Source organism: Bidens hawaiensis, unplaced genomic scaffold (genome assembly GCF_021521415.1).
Source record: "Bidens hawaiensis isolate Kalapana, Puna unplaced genomic scaffold, B.hawaiensis_p1.1 tig00000237_1, whole genome shotgun sequence".
Classification (NCBI taxonomy): domain Eukaryota; kingdom Viridiplantae; phylum Streptophyta; class Magnoliopsida; order Asterales; family Asteraceae; genus Bidens; species Bidens hawaiensis.
In genome coordinates, this window is record NW_027491021.1 from 7,778,092 (window position 1) to 7,793,474 (window position 15,383).

A 15,383-nucleotide genomic window follows, 5' to 3' on the forward strand; every position below is an offset into this window, starting at 1 on the left:
ATAGTGCCACGTGTGTTTGAGCAATCTGTACGTCACACTCGGGCGTTTCCGCTTAAGCCGGGGTGTTACACAACCGGATGGGTTCGTAAAGGAAGGAGAGAGTCATAAAGTGTATAAACTCTCAAAGGCTCTTTACGGGTTAAAACAAGCTCCAAGAGCTTGGAACTCAAAGATAAATGGAGTTCTAGGTGAGATGGGTTTCAAAAGATGTATCGAGGAACAAGCCGTATACGTGAAGAAATCAACCAAGTCCATATTGATTATTGTGGTATATGTCGATGATCTCTTGGTAACAGGTTCCAAAATTGAAGAAGTAAAGGCGTTCAAGGGTTAAATGCGGGAACGGTTCGAGATGAGTGATTTGGGAAAATTGTCGTATTATCTTGGTATTGAAGTGAATCAAGGTAATGATGGGATCTCGATTAAGCAAGAAAGTTACGCGTTAAAGATTCTAAAGCAAGCCGGTATGGAAACGTGTAACTCGGCTCAATATCCGATGGATTACGAGGTTAAGTTCGATCGAGACGAGAGTGGGGTTTCGGTTGATGGAACTGAGTATCGAAGACGTGTTGGATATCTTCGGTATCTCCTTCATACCCGACCCGATCTAGCATACGGGGTTAGCATTGTTAGTCGGTATATGCAAGACCCGAAGGAATCTCATATGCAGGGGGTGCAACAGATTGCGAGGTATGTTCGGGGAACGACAAGCATGGGTATACGGTATCGACAGGGCGGTACCAAGTTGTTAACCGGTTTTTGTGACAGTAGTCACAACATTGATGAAGACGACGGACGAAGTAACACCGGGCATGTGTTCTATTTTGGCAAAGGACCTATCCCGTGGTGCTCACAGAAACAAGGCACGGTTGCTTTGTCTTTGTGTGGAGCGGAGTATATGGCAGCATCGGCAGCCTCTTGTCAAGCCGTATGGCTTCGAGCTCTGTTAAGTAAAGTAATCGGGAAACAAGTGGAATGAGTACTTTTGCTTATTGATAATACTTCAGCCATAGCACTCATTAAAAATCCTATTTTTCATGGAAGGACCAAACACATCAAGGCCCGATATCATTTTATTCGGGATGCTGTTGAAGAAGGGGATGTAGTGGTTGAGCACATAAACGGGAAAGAACAACGAGCTGATATTCTAACCAAAGCCCTTGGAAGACTCAAGTTCAAGGAGATGCGCGAGTTACTTAGAGTTGAAGACCTCCCGAAATCCAACTCGGAAATTAAGGGGGTGAATGTTGGTAATTAACCGAGTCGGACCTATAAGGTTCGGGCCTATGTATTCCATTATGGTTGTATGGAGTTAAGAGGCTAGTTGGTGGTTGGACATAATGTCAAGTGGTTGGACATTAATGAAGTTGTTGCCATAAATAATGTAGTTGGCAAGTTGACTAACTAGTATAAATAGATCTAACAAGTTAGAGTTAGATATCACCCACCACATTCATATTTCAAAGTTTGTTGTATTAAGGTTTTGAGTTAGTTTCCTTGATGTAATAATAAGTGACGTTTGATATATTTCTTTGTTCGTTTATTGATTGGCTTGGGACTTGAGTTCCCACCCGGTATTGGTTTCTCCCATGCTCAACCCAAACCCCATTGTGTGTGCTCTAATGAGTTTTATATGGAGTAAATTAAGTAATTGATACTCAATTAAGGTGTTGTTTGTTTTTTCAGAGGTAAAATGTCTGTCATCTGCGAACCACATCTGTAGACATATGTACAAGAAAAGGTGGATCAAACCTCTGCAGTTTGCAGTTTTTTTAGTTTACAGACTGTTAAAATAAAGTCACAATATCCTGAGGGCCCAGGTGATGTTTGTTTTTCTAAAAAAGGTCCGCGCAGGCTCTTTTGTCTGCGCCGCGCAGACATTACCATCTGCAGACCGTTTGTTTTTCGAAGACGTTTCACTAAATAACAAGCAGTCTTCTTGCAAATTGCAGAGTTTTAGTCCATCTCTTTTGCTATAGATGCTTGCAGACGTGGTCCGCAAACTCCAGATATTTTATCTCTGAAAAAATAAACAGCACCTAGCATGCTGTGAAAGACGCATTTGGTGGCCAAACACTCAAACATGTCGTGAAAGACATGTTGAGGCCGAACATGTCATGAAAGACGCATTGAAAATTAAGACCAACCATGTCATCAAAGACATGTTTATACAAGACATTTCTAAAAGTTTTAATTTATAAAGACAAAAATATAATCTCTTTTCATTAATGAGATATTTTATAAAATTTCCCATATTTCAATGTTTAAAATTTGATTCGTGCATGTTATTATACTTGTTTAATTTGTAAACGTTTCAAGTTTCATGTCTTTAATAATCTATTTAAGGCTGGGGGCATCTACCCATGCTCCCACATTCCCATGTTTGCTTAGCCTGCTTTATCTATAGCACGAGGGTGTCTATTAAAACATTATTATTATTATTATTATTATTATTATTATTATTATTATTATTATTATTTATTTTACTTTTTAAGTAACAATTTTTTACATAACAAGTGTTGGTTATTTTTTAAATAAAAATTCATACATTCTTTTAACTCTGCTTTTAAACTACAATTTTTTTAACAATCACTTGATTTAAACTCTCATTGTTTAAAAGGATAAATTCTTATTCGATATTTTCGTACCGGCATGTTACAGGTCCTTTAGTACTTAGTAGCATAGCGGGTCTAGGTATAGTAAGAGATAAAAGATACCTATATATTTAAAATTGCTAGACTTTTTTTTTATAACTTGCTAGTTAAATTTAAAAATCCATAAAACTTTGACATATTTATTTATTTATATATTTATTTATTATATTATAAATACAATACTAGATACAATTAAGCAGTAAAACGAACAAGTTGAGTTGGTTGGTTAATGGGCCGATTACAAGTCAGAGTCAAAACAAGTTGCGTTAGAAAATTATGAACTTGGTTCGTATGAAAATGTATTAGCGTTGTTTAAGTTGAAACGAGTCGTTTTTTAGAAAGAAAAAAAAGTATTTGTTAATTTGTTTCATTGCATGTTTGAAATACATGTGAAGTGTGACAAGGTTTAAGGTTACACCGGTTAATGTTTCTTGCATTTTAAAGAATAAGATGGTAAATTGCATAAGGGAATAATAATAATAGTAATAATATTAATAACATCTACATCAGATGAACATATCTCAATTTACAAGATGATAAATATAGCATTTTTCTTAGAAAAACACCACACACTTTTTAAAAAAAATACAAGTTTTAATTTCACCTTGTGACATGTCCATTAATAGCATTGGTTAAAGCAGAAAAAGAAGCCTTTTGGCTTGTGTTCCATTTCACTTCTTGGTGTATCCCCTGTATAATTACAAACCGCCATTAGCGCGCTTGTACCCGGAGATTCAGGAGACATTGAAGCATTTTCAGCTGTGAAAAGCCGAGAAGGAATCACGGGTTTTGACGGCGTTATATTTGATAAACAGTTTAACAACATTTGTATAATCTGACTGAAGTTCGGTCTAGCATCCGGATCCTCCATCCAACATGAACTCAATATCATTGCTAGATCTTCTGGTAGATTATCCAAACTTGGTCTCACATTCTGTACCATGTAGAAATTATTATTATTATTATTATTATTATTATTATTATTGTTGTTGTTGTTGTTGTTGTTGTTGTTATGCATCATATATCATAATTCATAAACAACTTGTTTTACTTTAATATTATGCCCTTATGAGATAGAGGATATTATTATATTACCTTGAAGGCTGCAGCATATGCTGCTTGTAGATTGGACATGCCCTCAAATGGTAACTTATTGTGTAAAAGTTCCCATAATACAATGGCAAAACTATAGGCATCTACTTTTTGGTTGTAATGCTTCTTTTCTCCTTGCCTTAGTGTGACAGTACTATATAACTATTCAAAAAACAAATCAAAAGTTCAAAAATCACTTTCAAAATCTCATCTTTGATCTAAAAAAAATTAAGAAAAATTAATCATGTAATTACCTCAGGAGCCATCCAACGATAAGTTCCGGTTTCAGCTGTCATCATCTCTGTTACTGTCTTTTCTCTAGCTAATCCAAAGTCAACAAGTTTAAGTGTTCTTTGATCTTTAGTCAAGACCAAGTTTTCTGGATAAAGTAAGAAATTAGTAATTAATTTCAACTTATGTAAGATTTTTTTTTTTTTTTTTTTTTTAACTTTTGGGAAGATGTAATTGTAGTTACCGGGTTTTAGATCTCGGTGAATAATCCCATGAGAGTGCAAGCATTCCATTGCACGAGCAATATCGAGTGCAAAACCAATAGCAACATGCAAATCTAAGTTACCGGGACGTTTATTTAACATATATTTACGCAACGATCCACCTGTTAAAATCTCGGTAACAATAACCATCATAGGCTCTTTACATGCCCCAATAAACTGTTTACATAAACATAACAAACATACCAATTTGTTAGATTATACTCTTTAGTCTTGATTAATATTAATCTCAAGTTAACCATAAAGATCAAACCTTTGCAAGATTCTTGTGTTGAACTCTAGACCATGTTGCAACTTCTCTCATGAACCGCGCTTCCCTTTTAACAATTTCTTCGGGCGTGTCACCTCTATGAACGATTTTAATCGCGACATTTTGGTTTTTATATCTTGAAAAAAAAATACCCAATTGCTCATAAGTTTCTTAGCAAGATGTAATGTAGATCAAGAATCAAGATTCATAAAAAAAGAAAAAAGATTGAATTTTTACTTACTTTCCTTCATAAACTTTGGCATGGGCTCCTTCACCAATTCTTGGCCCAACAAAAAGATGTTGAGGATCAATCAACCATTTGGGATCAAATCTATACTCATCAAATGAAGAAAAACTATCCCTACTTCCCATACTTTGATACACAAAATATAAAGTCAAGACCAAGACAATAGTTTGAGAAGCATCTTATAAATATAGGCATCATGCAGCCTTGAGTTATGTTCACTTAGGAGACACTTTTTCTCTCTCTAAAGGGTTAAATTAACGCCACATGGGATGATGTAACCAAAGGCCAAAGGACACTATTGTACTTTATTGTACTCAGAAGATGGCAAGATTCAAGATCACTCATTATCAACCAATGAAGCAAGATTAGATCCAACATTTGGGGATACATAATATAATTAAAATTATAAAAAACAACCAAATTTGTTTTTTTATGCAAATATTTTCATTTTTTTAATAATTTTTTGTTTCTTTAAAGATGTTTGGTGTTAAAATATGTAATTTTACAAGATTTTTTTTGAGGAAATTAGAGAATAAGATTGGAAACAAGTGATGATGGGGGGTTACATGAATTGTTGATGAGGAGACAAAATCATTAATGAGGTTGGGTGATTGTCTTAATGAGGGAAGAAAACAACAAAACAAGGCATGAGAGAGGCAAATTTTTTAATTTTATTTTTGGGTAAATAGTGCAATAAATGAATAAAATAAAAAAGTGGCACATGGAAACTGATCCCTTTAACATGTGGGGGGAGATGGGAGACTTTAGATCATGCCCCCAAGATAGGTTTCTTTTGGGCACCATTGTTACAAACAACTATCTTTTGTTTTCTTAATTTTAGTACTATAGTGGATACATAACATGTCAAGGTAATTGTTGAGTTGTTTGTGAAACATTGGGAACACAAAAAGTGCATGGAAATGCGCACAGACGGTTTTGAATTGGTTGGATTTGTGGAATTCATGTTCTGATATCAAACGGTGTTGGTCAAGTTGTGAGTTGTTTGGTCTATGTAAGATTGGAATGATAAAATTAGTTTAGGTGTTGTAATTGTTTTTTAAGTATGTGGTCCTTATAGTTGTTAACTAATCACATATTGTACAAAACATGAGATTTCCTTCAACTACTTGTTGAGTTGGATGTAAAAATTTGTTATTATAGACATGATTTTGGATTTTGATATTTCCCTTCCTATGCTAAAAATGGTCACGTCATGCAATCACATGTAAAGGGACTACAAAGGTATTCGGTTCACAAGTTTTATTAATAGGATTCTAACCATTCAAAATAATTGATATTTAAAGTAAATGTATTTGGAATTAAAAAATATTCCCAAAAAAAAAAAGAAAAGAAATGAAGTTGATTGATTTTTTTTACAAAGTAATAATGTTTATTTTATAAATTTAAAAAGTTGGTTGGTGATGATGGTGACGGTAATGGTAATGAGTAGTGGTGGTTGGGGGGGGGGGGGGGCGCAAACTTGTAGCCGACTAAAGGGCTTGTGACATGGACAACATCAATACATGTATTAATGTGCTTATTTTCAAATAATTGGGAGTTCTAGTTTTAAGGTGAACATATTGTAAATTTACGAGCACGTTTAGTCGTTAAAAATTTGAATCATGTCTTTTTAAAACTTTTAGAGCATCCACAACAAAGACTCTATACTATATTCTATCTCTAAAACTTAGAGAAAACTATAGAGAATGGTATAAAATTTAAAGCCTGCTTTATACTCTATACTATACTCTTACTTTTAAAATTTAAATGTTTTCGTTACTAGTTAAGCTCTTGTTTTATCGTAAGAAACAACACGTCAACTATTGATAGGTTTCAATATCATACCATATAGAAACGATTATTATTATTATTATTATTATTATTATTATTATTATTATTATTATTATTATTATTAAGCCACAACAAATTGCAACTCCATAGTTGAATATGTCAGGGGACATTTTTCTTTCTGTGATACCCAATAACCCCTCCAAGTGTGAACATACAAGAAGTTGTGATTACGTGATTATTGAGCTTGAATCAATTTAGCTTTCCAGTGCTCAAAAGTAATCGAGTACCAGGTTTACAACACCGAACGCACGAACCGATAAGACTATGCATTATGGTATGGTTGGTTAAAGCGTCACGTTGGCAATAAACTTTAACTAACAAACTCAAAAAAAACTAGTGTAGTGGAGGGGACTCCACATTCTTGTGCCCTCTGGGGGCATGAATGGAATGGCGGGACAGTGGAAGTTAGAGCGGTGCTCTGCAGGGTGTTTGGTTTGCTCACTAATGTTGTGTTGAGGTTGCAAGTGGGTGACGCTACTACCACCTCCATAACACTTGGTCTAGGCAGTTATTTGACTATTATTAACTCATCTATATGCTAATTGAACTTATGATTCCATTGTTTTGTTTCATATTAGGGGAAGTTTATAATACCCATTTTCGTTTTAACTATAAACCTTTAATATTGAGTCAATTCAACTTTTCTCCGATTCACCATACAAGAGGATTTGAATTAGATTAGAATTGGAATGGAATGTTTGAAAATCCTATCATACGTTTGGTTGGTAAACCTTTTTATGGAATTGAAATTTCTCTATTCTACTCGTCTCACAATTAACTAAAAGATATCAGTCAAGATAAATACAGATTATGATATAAAGCAATTGAAGCTACCAATTAATCAGATTTGAGTTTAGGAAAAGAAAAAAAGGAAAAAAAACAGAGATCTAGCGGTGGACGAGTGCGACGGTGGAGCAGGACGCCGGTGGACTTGACAGCGGTGCAGGCGAAGTGAGAGGATGAAGCGTGACATTAGGGTTTTAAACAGTCTTGAGTTGTTTTACGAGATTCCTTTTAAAAGTGGCAGGATTTGATATGATTTAGTTTCCATTCCGAGTCCCTTTTCTATCGAAACGAACACACAATCTAGCAGGATTTAAAATCCTATTCCGCCAAATTCCTGCCAATTTTGCGAAACAAACACGAACTAAAACCAAAGTAACAACTCGAGGCTTTCAAAAACAATCTACGACTACTGAATTTAAGCATGATTATGCTGATGCTGATGGTCGAACAAGTAATTAGACGTTACTATTTGACAGTTGACACATACGAACCCTAGAAGGCAATAACTGACACATATAACACAATAATTCAAGATATAATATTGAAGAAATATAGGAAATGGATAGAGAGAATATAAAAAGCCATAATATTATATTACATCACACAGAACATAGTTCGAAAAACAACCACCACCACCACGTTAATATTAGCCACAGCATCAACCCAACAGAGTTATGCATCATTATTCTCACACTGACTCACACTCACACACACCACGAGTTCGAACCAGGTGACTACACCCATGCGCCACAGGCTCGAACCACTCACACTTTATTTAGATGCTAGATATTTAGCTATTATGCTTTTATTGTTCAGATCCACATGAGTTCTCGGATTAAGCGTGCTCCCCGTTGATCAGATCCATGACCACACGCTTAATACTCCCGTTGTTCTTCTTCAGCAGCCTCCTGTTGGCTTCCTCATCTGTAAAACCCTAATCACAACCACTAGTCAGTAAACATCACAAGCAATTCAACTTCAAAACTTACATACAACCAGATAGGGATGTGCACGGTTTGGTTTTAGTTCGGTTTTGAGCTAAAACAGAAACTTCGGTTCCTGAATTTTTGAAACCGTTCGGTTTCGGTTATTGCCATTTGAGCTTAAAAATTTTAGGCTATAAAAAAAGTTGAAAATAATGAATTCACGCATAAATAATTTTGTTAACTATTAACTAATTAATTATTATACATTGGGCCAAAAAAATATGGGAAGATTTCTAAAATAGCCCCTTAATAGAAAGAGATTCCAAGTTTGTCCCTCATAATTAAAGTTTCCAGTTTTGTCCCTTACATATCTCATCACCGGACGATGTGTTAGGAATACTGCCGATGAGTTAGTAAATCAATCAGATAGCGACGCCTGGGAGTGGACGGTGGAATACACATGGTTGACAATGCGTTAGGTGTTAACTTATGGTTGACGATGCGTTAGATGTTAATTTATGGTTGACGATGTGTCAAGTAAAAAAAACTAAAAAAAATAATAAGTATTAATACTTAACACATCGTCAACCATAAATTAACACTTAACACATTGTTGACCATGTGTTTCGAGGCCTACCACATTGTTGACCATGTGTTTCGAGGCCTAACACATCGTTGACCATGTGTTTCGAGGCCTAACACATCGTTGACTATGTGCTAGCTGACTTGTCGGCGGGACTACCTAACATATCATCGGCGATACATTAGAAGAGTGACAAATCTGGAAAACCGATTTTGAGAGGCCATATTTGGAATCTCTCACCACTAAGGGGCCATTTTAGGAAATTTCCCCAAAAATATTTGGGTTACATATATTTATTAAATTCTTATAAATTACTTTATTTAAAGTAAAAAAAATCTAAAAATTCGGTTTGGTTCGGTTTTATTACATTACAAAAACATAAAACCAAACAGCCGGGATTTGTTTCGGCACAGTTATTTCAGTTTGGATTTTTCAGGTTTTTCGGTTTTAGATAAATAGATATATATGACTCACCATTTCCTGCAGCTCATCAAGCATTGGATCCCACTCCGAAACACCACAAAGCTCATCAACCGATTTCTCCAGATCATAGTTATTCATCCTCAGGATCTTCGAGTTCAAATCCAGCTGCTTGAATCCCATCTCTTCCAGCTCCTTTATAAGAGCCTGCTCCTGTTCAATACTCACCTCTCGCTTACCAGAACCCGATGGCTTCACCGCCGCCACTGTGGGCGGTGATGATGATGATGATGGTGCACCACTGGTGATAGCAGACGGCATTACAGAAAAGTCCACCTTAGTGTCCAATCCTGCTGTAGCAGGATACAAACCTATAGGTCCCACTGTAGGAATAAAACCCAATGAGCTATCAGTCACTGGCGGAGCAGATGAAGTAGAAACAGTGTTCAAACCACCATTATCAATAATCAATGAGTCATTAATTGGGAAAGTTGTATCATCATCATAAGGCAGATCACCAAACATATTTCCAGAACCAGTGACATCAATGGCACTGTTTCCAGAAAGGATGTTATCCATTAAAGGATCCTGATTAACTACTTCGTGGTCCCCCGTGACAGGTGGCAGATTCAGATTGATCGGGGTTTCACCCAAATCCTTCATAGAAGCATCAACCTGCAAAAACATAAGAACAATAAACAAAATCAGTAACTAATATGATAATATCTAAACATTAATATAATAATTCAATTAAAATTAATTACCTGGATTAAGACCCAAACACGTTGACCAAACTTCTGTCCTGATGGCGATGCCATACGCCAGTAAGAAACATATCGGCCTGGAAGTTCCGGGGCAGTAAAGTCAACTGCAATGTCAAGCTCCTTGTCCACAGGCAAACCATCCACCGGGATCTGACAAAAGATGAAAGTTAACGGACCATATTTGAAAAATTTTTCAAACCAGGAGTAACAAAGCTACAAACCTCAACATCTACATAATGTGAATCGCTTAACCGATCTCCTCCAATCCACTGAAGCTGTGAGCCATGGGGCCAGATGACAGTACCATTGTTCCTCATCCTCCAGATTTTGGTGAATGCAGTGAATGGAGCCATGATGGTTCCATCAAGAACGTTAACATCGAGTATGAATCGGCTATCAAGCTTTGACCGAGGAAGCTTTGACCCAGGAGCCCGCATGGCATGTGGTAGCGTTGGAGGTGGTATGAAGAAAGACTGTAAAGGCATAAAACAAACATCAGCTAAAAGATTAATATCATCAAATTAAATCACATCATAGATACTTATAAGTTATGTTAAATACAACTCATCTCAAAACTACATACAGGATCATAGAATCCCTTAAAGGGCATATGATGACGCCTAGAACTAGTTGTAGGGCGATCAATTCTAATGTAGTCGGCTACACTTCCCATTCCCGCAAAGCACACATTGCAGAGGTCATAATTGTCTTTCCTGCAGCAAATATATATATAAGTTAAAAAAAGCATCCTTGTGACTAGTGTACATGTTTGCAAGATCGAAAGTTAACTTCACTTACACTTTTGACTTGAACCGAGGTCCAGTTATGGGATGAACTCCACAGCCGTCACAACGAACACCCATATGAAAAATAGTGCCTATGCCATTATTAACAAGACCATGTCTCCTCCAATGAGGGCTGCGAGAATGACGAGGACGCCCCGGTGAAACAGTCTCATTTGTTAATGGAGACCCGATAAATGACCATTTATTAGTTTCATTCCACATCCCCTGAGTCCAGGCCGAAGTGCTGCCAGAATCATTATTTTTGTTGATTTGTTCAACATATGGAGGATACAAAACATCAGGCTTCAAAGGTTCTTTCGAAGATCCACTGGTGTTGCCATCCTTCTTATCAGAGGCAGAATCTTTCTTTTTCTCAACACCATCAGCAGTGTTCTTGTTTTTGCTAGTAGACCCTTCACCAACGCTCTTTGTTGAGTTAACAGGAGCCTGGAAAGATTCATTCTCAATGTAAGGAACATTAAGATCCACGCCTAGTGGAAGCTGGACCTCTTTGAACTTGACGCCTTCAGTCGCCTTTTGAACCTGCTTTTCTTTCTTCTTTAAGTTTGAACTTTCAGCTTCAGGGTTCACCTGAACCTTACCATCCACAGTAGACGGTTCAGTATTAACAACTGGTGAACCAGCAGTAGGAGGGTTCACCCTCTGGCTAGCCAGCTGGCTCAAGTACAAAGCCCTCATCTTGTCTACAAGCTCAGCAACAGCTGGAGGAGCAGAAGATGTGGCTTTAGGCGCCAAATCTTGAGGTAGCTTCGCAAGAACTTCACGAAACGGCTCAGGAACAGATTTCAAAATCTCGGATACACCAGAGTTCAAGGCTTGAAATGGAAGCTGGTTTGGGGATCTCAGGGGAGTAGAATTCCCACTTGATCCATTAGAACCGCTACCGTTCAAGTTCACAGTAATCCTCACTGGATTAAGAGATTGTTTAACAACATCATGGAGATCATCATCATCAGCAAGAGTAACCACATCACCATCTTCATCAACATAAGTCATAGTAAATTCAACATCAGAGCCAAAGCTGAAGAGCATGCGGATCTTCTCCCTCAGCCGAGCAATGTCAAGAGCAAGTTTCTTGTCACTGACAGAAGCATTAAAGCGACGGAGTGTTTCCCCAAACTTAACCTGCAAAATCACCACATGTTTATCAGATTCCTTCAACAGAAGGCTGAATTTAAACAAAAAATCACACAAAATAAGAAGTGTGAATGAGCCAATTCGGTCGCAAGCTACTCAAAATTAGCTAAAAAAAAATCAAATTAAGCCGAGCTTAAACAATCTCGAGCCTGAAAATAAGCTTGTTAACAAAAAAAGCCTGAGCCCAAGCTTCACTCATCGAGCTCGAGCCGGCTCGCAAAAAAAGCCTTCTTAAGCCGACCTTGAACGAACTCCAGCCTAAAAATAAGCAAGCCAGCTCGCAAGACTTAACAAGCCTATTATTTGTATAAATTTTATTATTATATATATTTACTTAATAAGAACTATTATATATAAAATTTTAACAATTAAAATAATTAACTAATACATAATATGTTACATATAAAATTACATATATAGAATAGGGGAAAGTTAACGTACAAATTAAATTAACATGCTAACTATGAGAATCAAATAGTGCAATTATGTAATTACATCGTAGTGTAATTACACTATGCTGTAATTACATTACACTATAATTACACTATGTTGTATGCATAATTACACTTCTTGATTCTCACAATTAGTACGTTAATTTAATTTGTATCTTATATATAATAAAATAATTATAAATATACAAAAATAATAAATAAATAATAAGCAAGCCAAGCTCAGATGGGCTCGTTTACACAAAAATACACTTAAAATCAGCTAATAAACAAAATTTACATTCCAATTTTACTCGTTTCGAGTCGCAGAAGCAAGAAAACACTTATCAATTCTTCGACTCACGTATCAATAGATTATAATCCTAACAAAAAAGTTACACTAACGCATAAAATGAAAACTTATTTATTACACAAACAAAAATAATAATAATACAAAATCAAAAGCAGAAATTAGGTTTTAGCAGTATAAAAACATTAATTACAGCAAAAACGGTGCTTATCAAAAGTAAATCAACAAAAGCCCTAACCCTAGCTTCAGTAATAACAATGAATCATAATTAATCAACAGATTACGCTACAAAATATAACGTAACAGTAAACCCTAACACACCGAATATAACACGATCGTACAAAAATGAAAACAATAAAAAGCGTGAAAACAAACAAACGAACGAACCTTGATGACAATTGACGAAGACGCCATAGTGAACAACAGCAATTCGTTAACGATTATTCAATATCAAGAGTCAATTAGAAAACGAATCGTTACGCGTAGCCGTAAGCCGCGAAGCGATTAGCGAGTCAAGTTATGAGGTTATGAAATGAAATGAGGTGAAGACTAGTGGTAGGTATTATATAATAATAAAGAATTTGTCTTCTTTTGTACTAATAATAATAATAATAATAATAATATCTTGGCTTGGCTTGGCTTGGCTTGGCTTATCTTTCTTCCAAAGAAAGCTAGGAAAACTAGTGCACTAAGAAAACCAATTTTTCATTTTTTTTCTATATAATAATTGGATGAGAATTAATTATTTAGTTGACTTTCTTGTTGCCCAAGTTCAACCATAAAGTGGATTAATTTGAATGTTGCGGTGAAGTGTGCATGTGAATTCTTTCGATGCCGGTCACGCTTGTTATAGTACTCCGGTGGTAAATCCTAGTGCTACGACGGCGAGTTGAGATGAAGTCGTACGGTGTTTGTTACGTACGTTACTGTAACAGAGCTAAAACAAAAAAGTTACATATTTAAAGCAAGAAAAAAGAACATTAAAATTATCAAAAATACAATTGCAGCGCTAGGCTTCGATATATGTCTTATTTTATAATAGGCAACTAGTTATTTCCATTACTATCATTCCTATTTTGGTAAGGTGGTTACGAAATAGGATATAATGTCAATAGTTCAATCTCTGACTCCCTATAGAATGTAAGATTTAGCTCGTAAAAAAAAGTTATCTCCAATACTTCATGTTATTCTTAGATTATTATGGTTTCACATTTGCTACTTCCTCAAAGAAGCATCGGCCTACAACATTTCTTCACAAATCAAGCAACATGTCACAATTAGACCAATGTTTTGTTGCTGAACTGCCTAGTGAAAGCCCGATGTGATGCAATTCATGAACAAATCTGGATCTCAGTTATTCTGATCTTTTGCCTCGTTAGGATATGATTCAATAATTATAATGGTTTCTAAAACTTGCAAGGGAAAATTGATTCACGAATAATTTGATTGGTTTTATTAATGCCACAGAGTGACATGATTACATTGAAAGACGGGAAAAAAACCACCAATCGAGTTAAGGATTTGAGAAAAGTAAAGAATAGACTTTGCCCATGCTTTTGGTATTGGTGATTATACAATGTTTATTGAGTTAACAATTGTTTGAAGGTTACATCCGGAAAGTTAATTACTATTCTTATTATTTACTTAATTCAACTTTGTGAGAAATTTAGCTAATTTTATTAGACTTAGGGTCTGTTTGGTACGAGACAATGGAATGAATAACGGAATAAAATGGATACGGTAATGAAACGGATAAAGGAATGAAATGGATCAACATTCAATTGTTAAGTTTGGTTATCATGTAGGAATGAAATCATTCTTCACTTTATTATTATTACTAGTAAATATTATTATTGTTAATAATAATAATATTATTAATTACTAATAATTAAACTGACAGTATTTATTATTATTATTTACTAACTATTATTATTAGTAGAAAATAATAATACTAATAATTAATAATATGAATATTCATAATAACTAGTTTTTAAAACCTGCACGTTACAACGAGATTATTTAATTGAATAAAAATAATCATATTGTTGAGCACATATGTGCGTTGTAAAATGTTAATTCATCAAATTTAAATATAATAATAATTGTAATATAATAATAGTTATATTATAACATACAAATCAATAAGATATTAGTAATAATAATATAGTATAACAATATTGACAATATAACAATAATTTTAATATAATAATAATAACAATTATTTATTAATATTATTGTTATTGTTGTTATTATTATTATTAGCAGCAGTAGTAGATTATCTTCAATGAGAGATTTTAGAGATTTTTAGAAGATAGAGAAGACGAGTGAGATGATGATTTGAAGGAGAGATGGTTAAAAAGATTTTGGGAAGATTCCTAAAATAAGCATTTATGAAAACAAATTTATAGTTTTAGGTATCATTTGAAAAAATTCCAGAAATAGGTATTATAAACTAGTCGTGACGAGTAGTTTGTAGATACCAATTAGAACTTGCCACGTCTCCTTAAACTAACTGTAAAGAGCACGTTCACTAATCAATTACTCGTCACGACTAAATAAGTTTCATGCTTCGAAATCAACGACCACGAGTAATTCATAAGTCCTTTAGTCACGACGA

At 35.0% G+C, this 15,383-nt stretch overlaps 2 protein-coding genes and 1 pseudogene across 4 annotated transcripts; 1 reads left to right on the forward strand and 2 right to left on the reverse strand.

Annotated features, from left to right (window-relative positions):
- The first annotated feature begins 334 nt into the window (after positions 1 to 334).
- LOC143600577 (secreted RxLR effector protein 161 pseudogene) lies at positions 335 to 979 on the forward strand (annotated as a pseudogene).
- A 2,256-nt stretch (positions 980 to 3,235) lies between these two features.
- On the reverse strand, positions 3,236 to 4,880 carry LOC143608071 (serine/threonine-protein kinase STY13-like). The gene is made up of 6 exons (XM_077083291.1): positions 4,750 to 4,880; positions 4,512 to 4,644; positions 4,222 to 4,417; positions 4,001 to 4,125; positions 3,750 to 3,908; positions 3,236 to 3,588 (listed from the first exon to the last, which is right to left on the reverse strand). The coding sequence occupies exons 1-6, from the start codon at positions 4,878 to 4,880 to the stop codon at positions 3,274 to 3,276; spliced, it is 1,059 nt and encodes a 352-aa protein (XP_076939406.1). The 3' UTR covers positions 3,236 to 3,273.
- Positions 4,881 to 8,155: 3,275 nt separating this feature from the next.
- LOC143617239 (protein JOKA2-like) lies at positions 8,156 to 13,205 on the reverse strand. Of its 3 annotated transcripts, XM_077089917.1 has the most exons (8): positions 13,154 to 13,205; positions 11,378 to 12,016; positions 10,884 to 11,317; positions 10,669 to 10,798; positions 10,307 to 10,558; positions 10,086 to 10,235; positions 9,376 to 9,996; positions 8,156 to 8,326 (listed from the first exon to the last, which is right to left on the reverse strand). In XM_077089917.1, the coding sequence occupies exons 1-8, from the start codon at positions 13,178 to 13,180 to the stop codon at positions 8,228 to 8,230; spliced, it is 2,352 nt and encodes a 783-aa protein (XP_076946032.1). In that variant the 5' UTR covers positions 13,181 to 13,205; the 3' UTR covers positions 8,156 to 8,227. The 3 variants fall into 3 exon arrangements, with proteins under 3 accessions (XP_076946032.1, XP_076946000.1, XP_076946078.1); XM_077089885.1 differs by having other exon boundaries at positions 10,884 to 12,016; XM_077089963.1 differs by having other exon boundaries at positions 8,194 to 8,316; positions 10,884 to 12,016.
- Positions 13,206 to 15,383: the final 2,178 nt, after the last annotated feature.

Coding starts and splice junctions, on each gene's coding strand:
- LOC143608071 (XM_077083291.1), bottom strand. CDS start 4,880: ATGGGAAGTAGGGATAGTTTTTCTTCATTTGATGAGTATAGATTTGAT. Junction 4,645..4,749: donor GCCAAAGTTTATGAAGGAAA/GTAAGTAAAAAT, acceptor TTTTTTTTCAAG/ATATAAAAACCAAAATGTCG. Junction 4,418..4,511: donor AACACAAGAATCTTGCAAAG/GTTTGATCTTTA, acceptor TTATGTAAACAG/TTTATTGGGGCATGTAAAGA.
- LOC143617239 (XM_077089885.1), bottom strand. CDS start 13,180: ATGGCGTCTTCGTCAATTGTCATCAAG. Junction 12,017..13,153: donor CTTCGTCAATTGTCATCAAG/GTTCGTTCGTTT, acceptor GTGATTTTGCAG/GTTAAGTTTGGGGAAACACT. Junction 9,997..10,085: donor GTGTTTGGGTCTTAATCCAG/GTAATTAATTTT, acceptor ATGTTTTTGCAG/GTTGATGCTTCTATGAAGGA.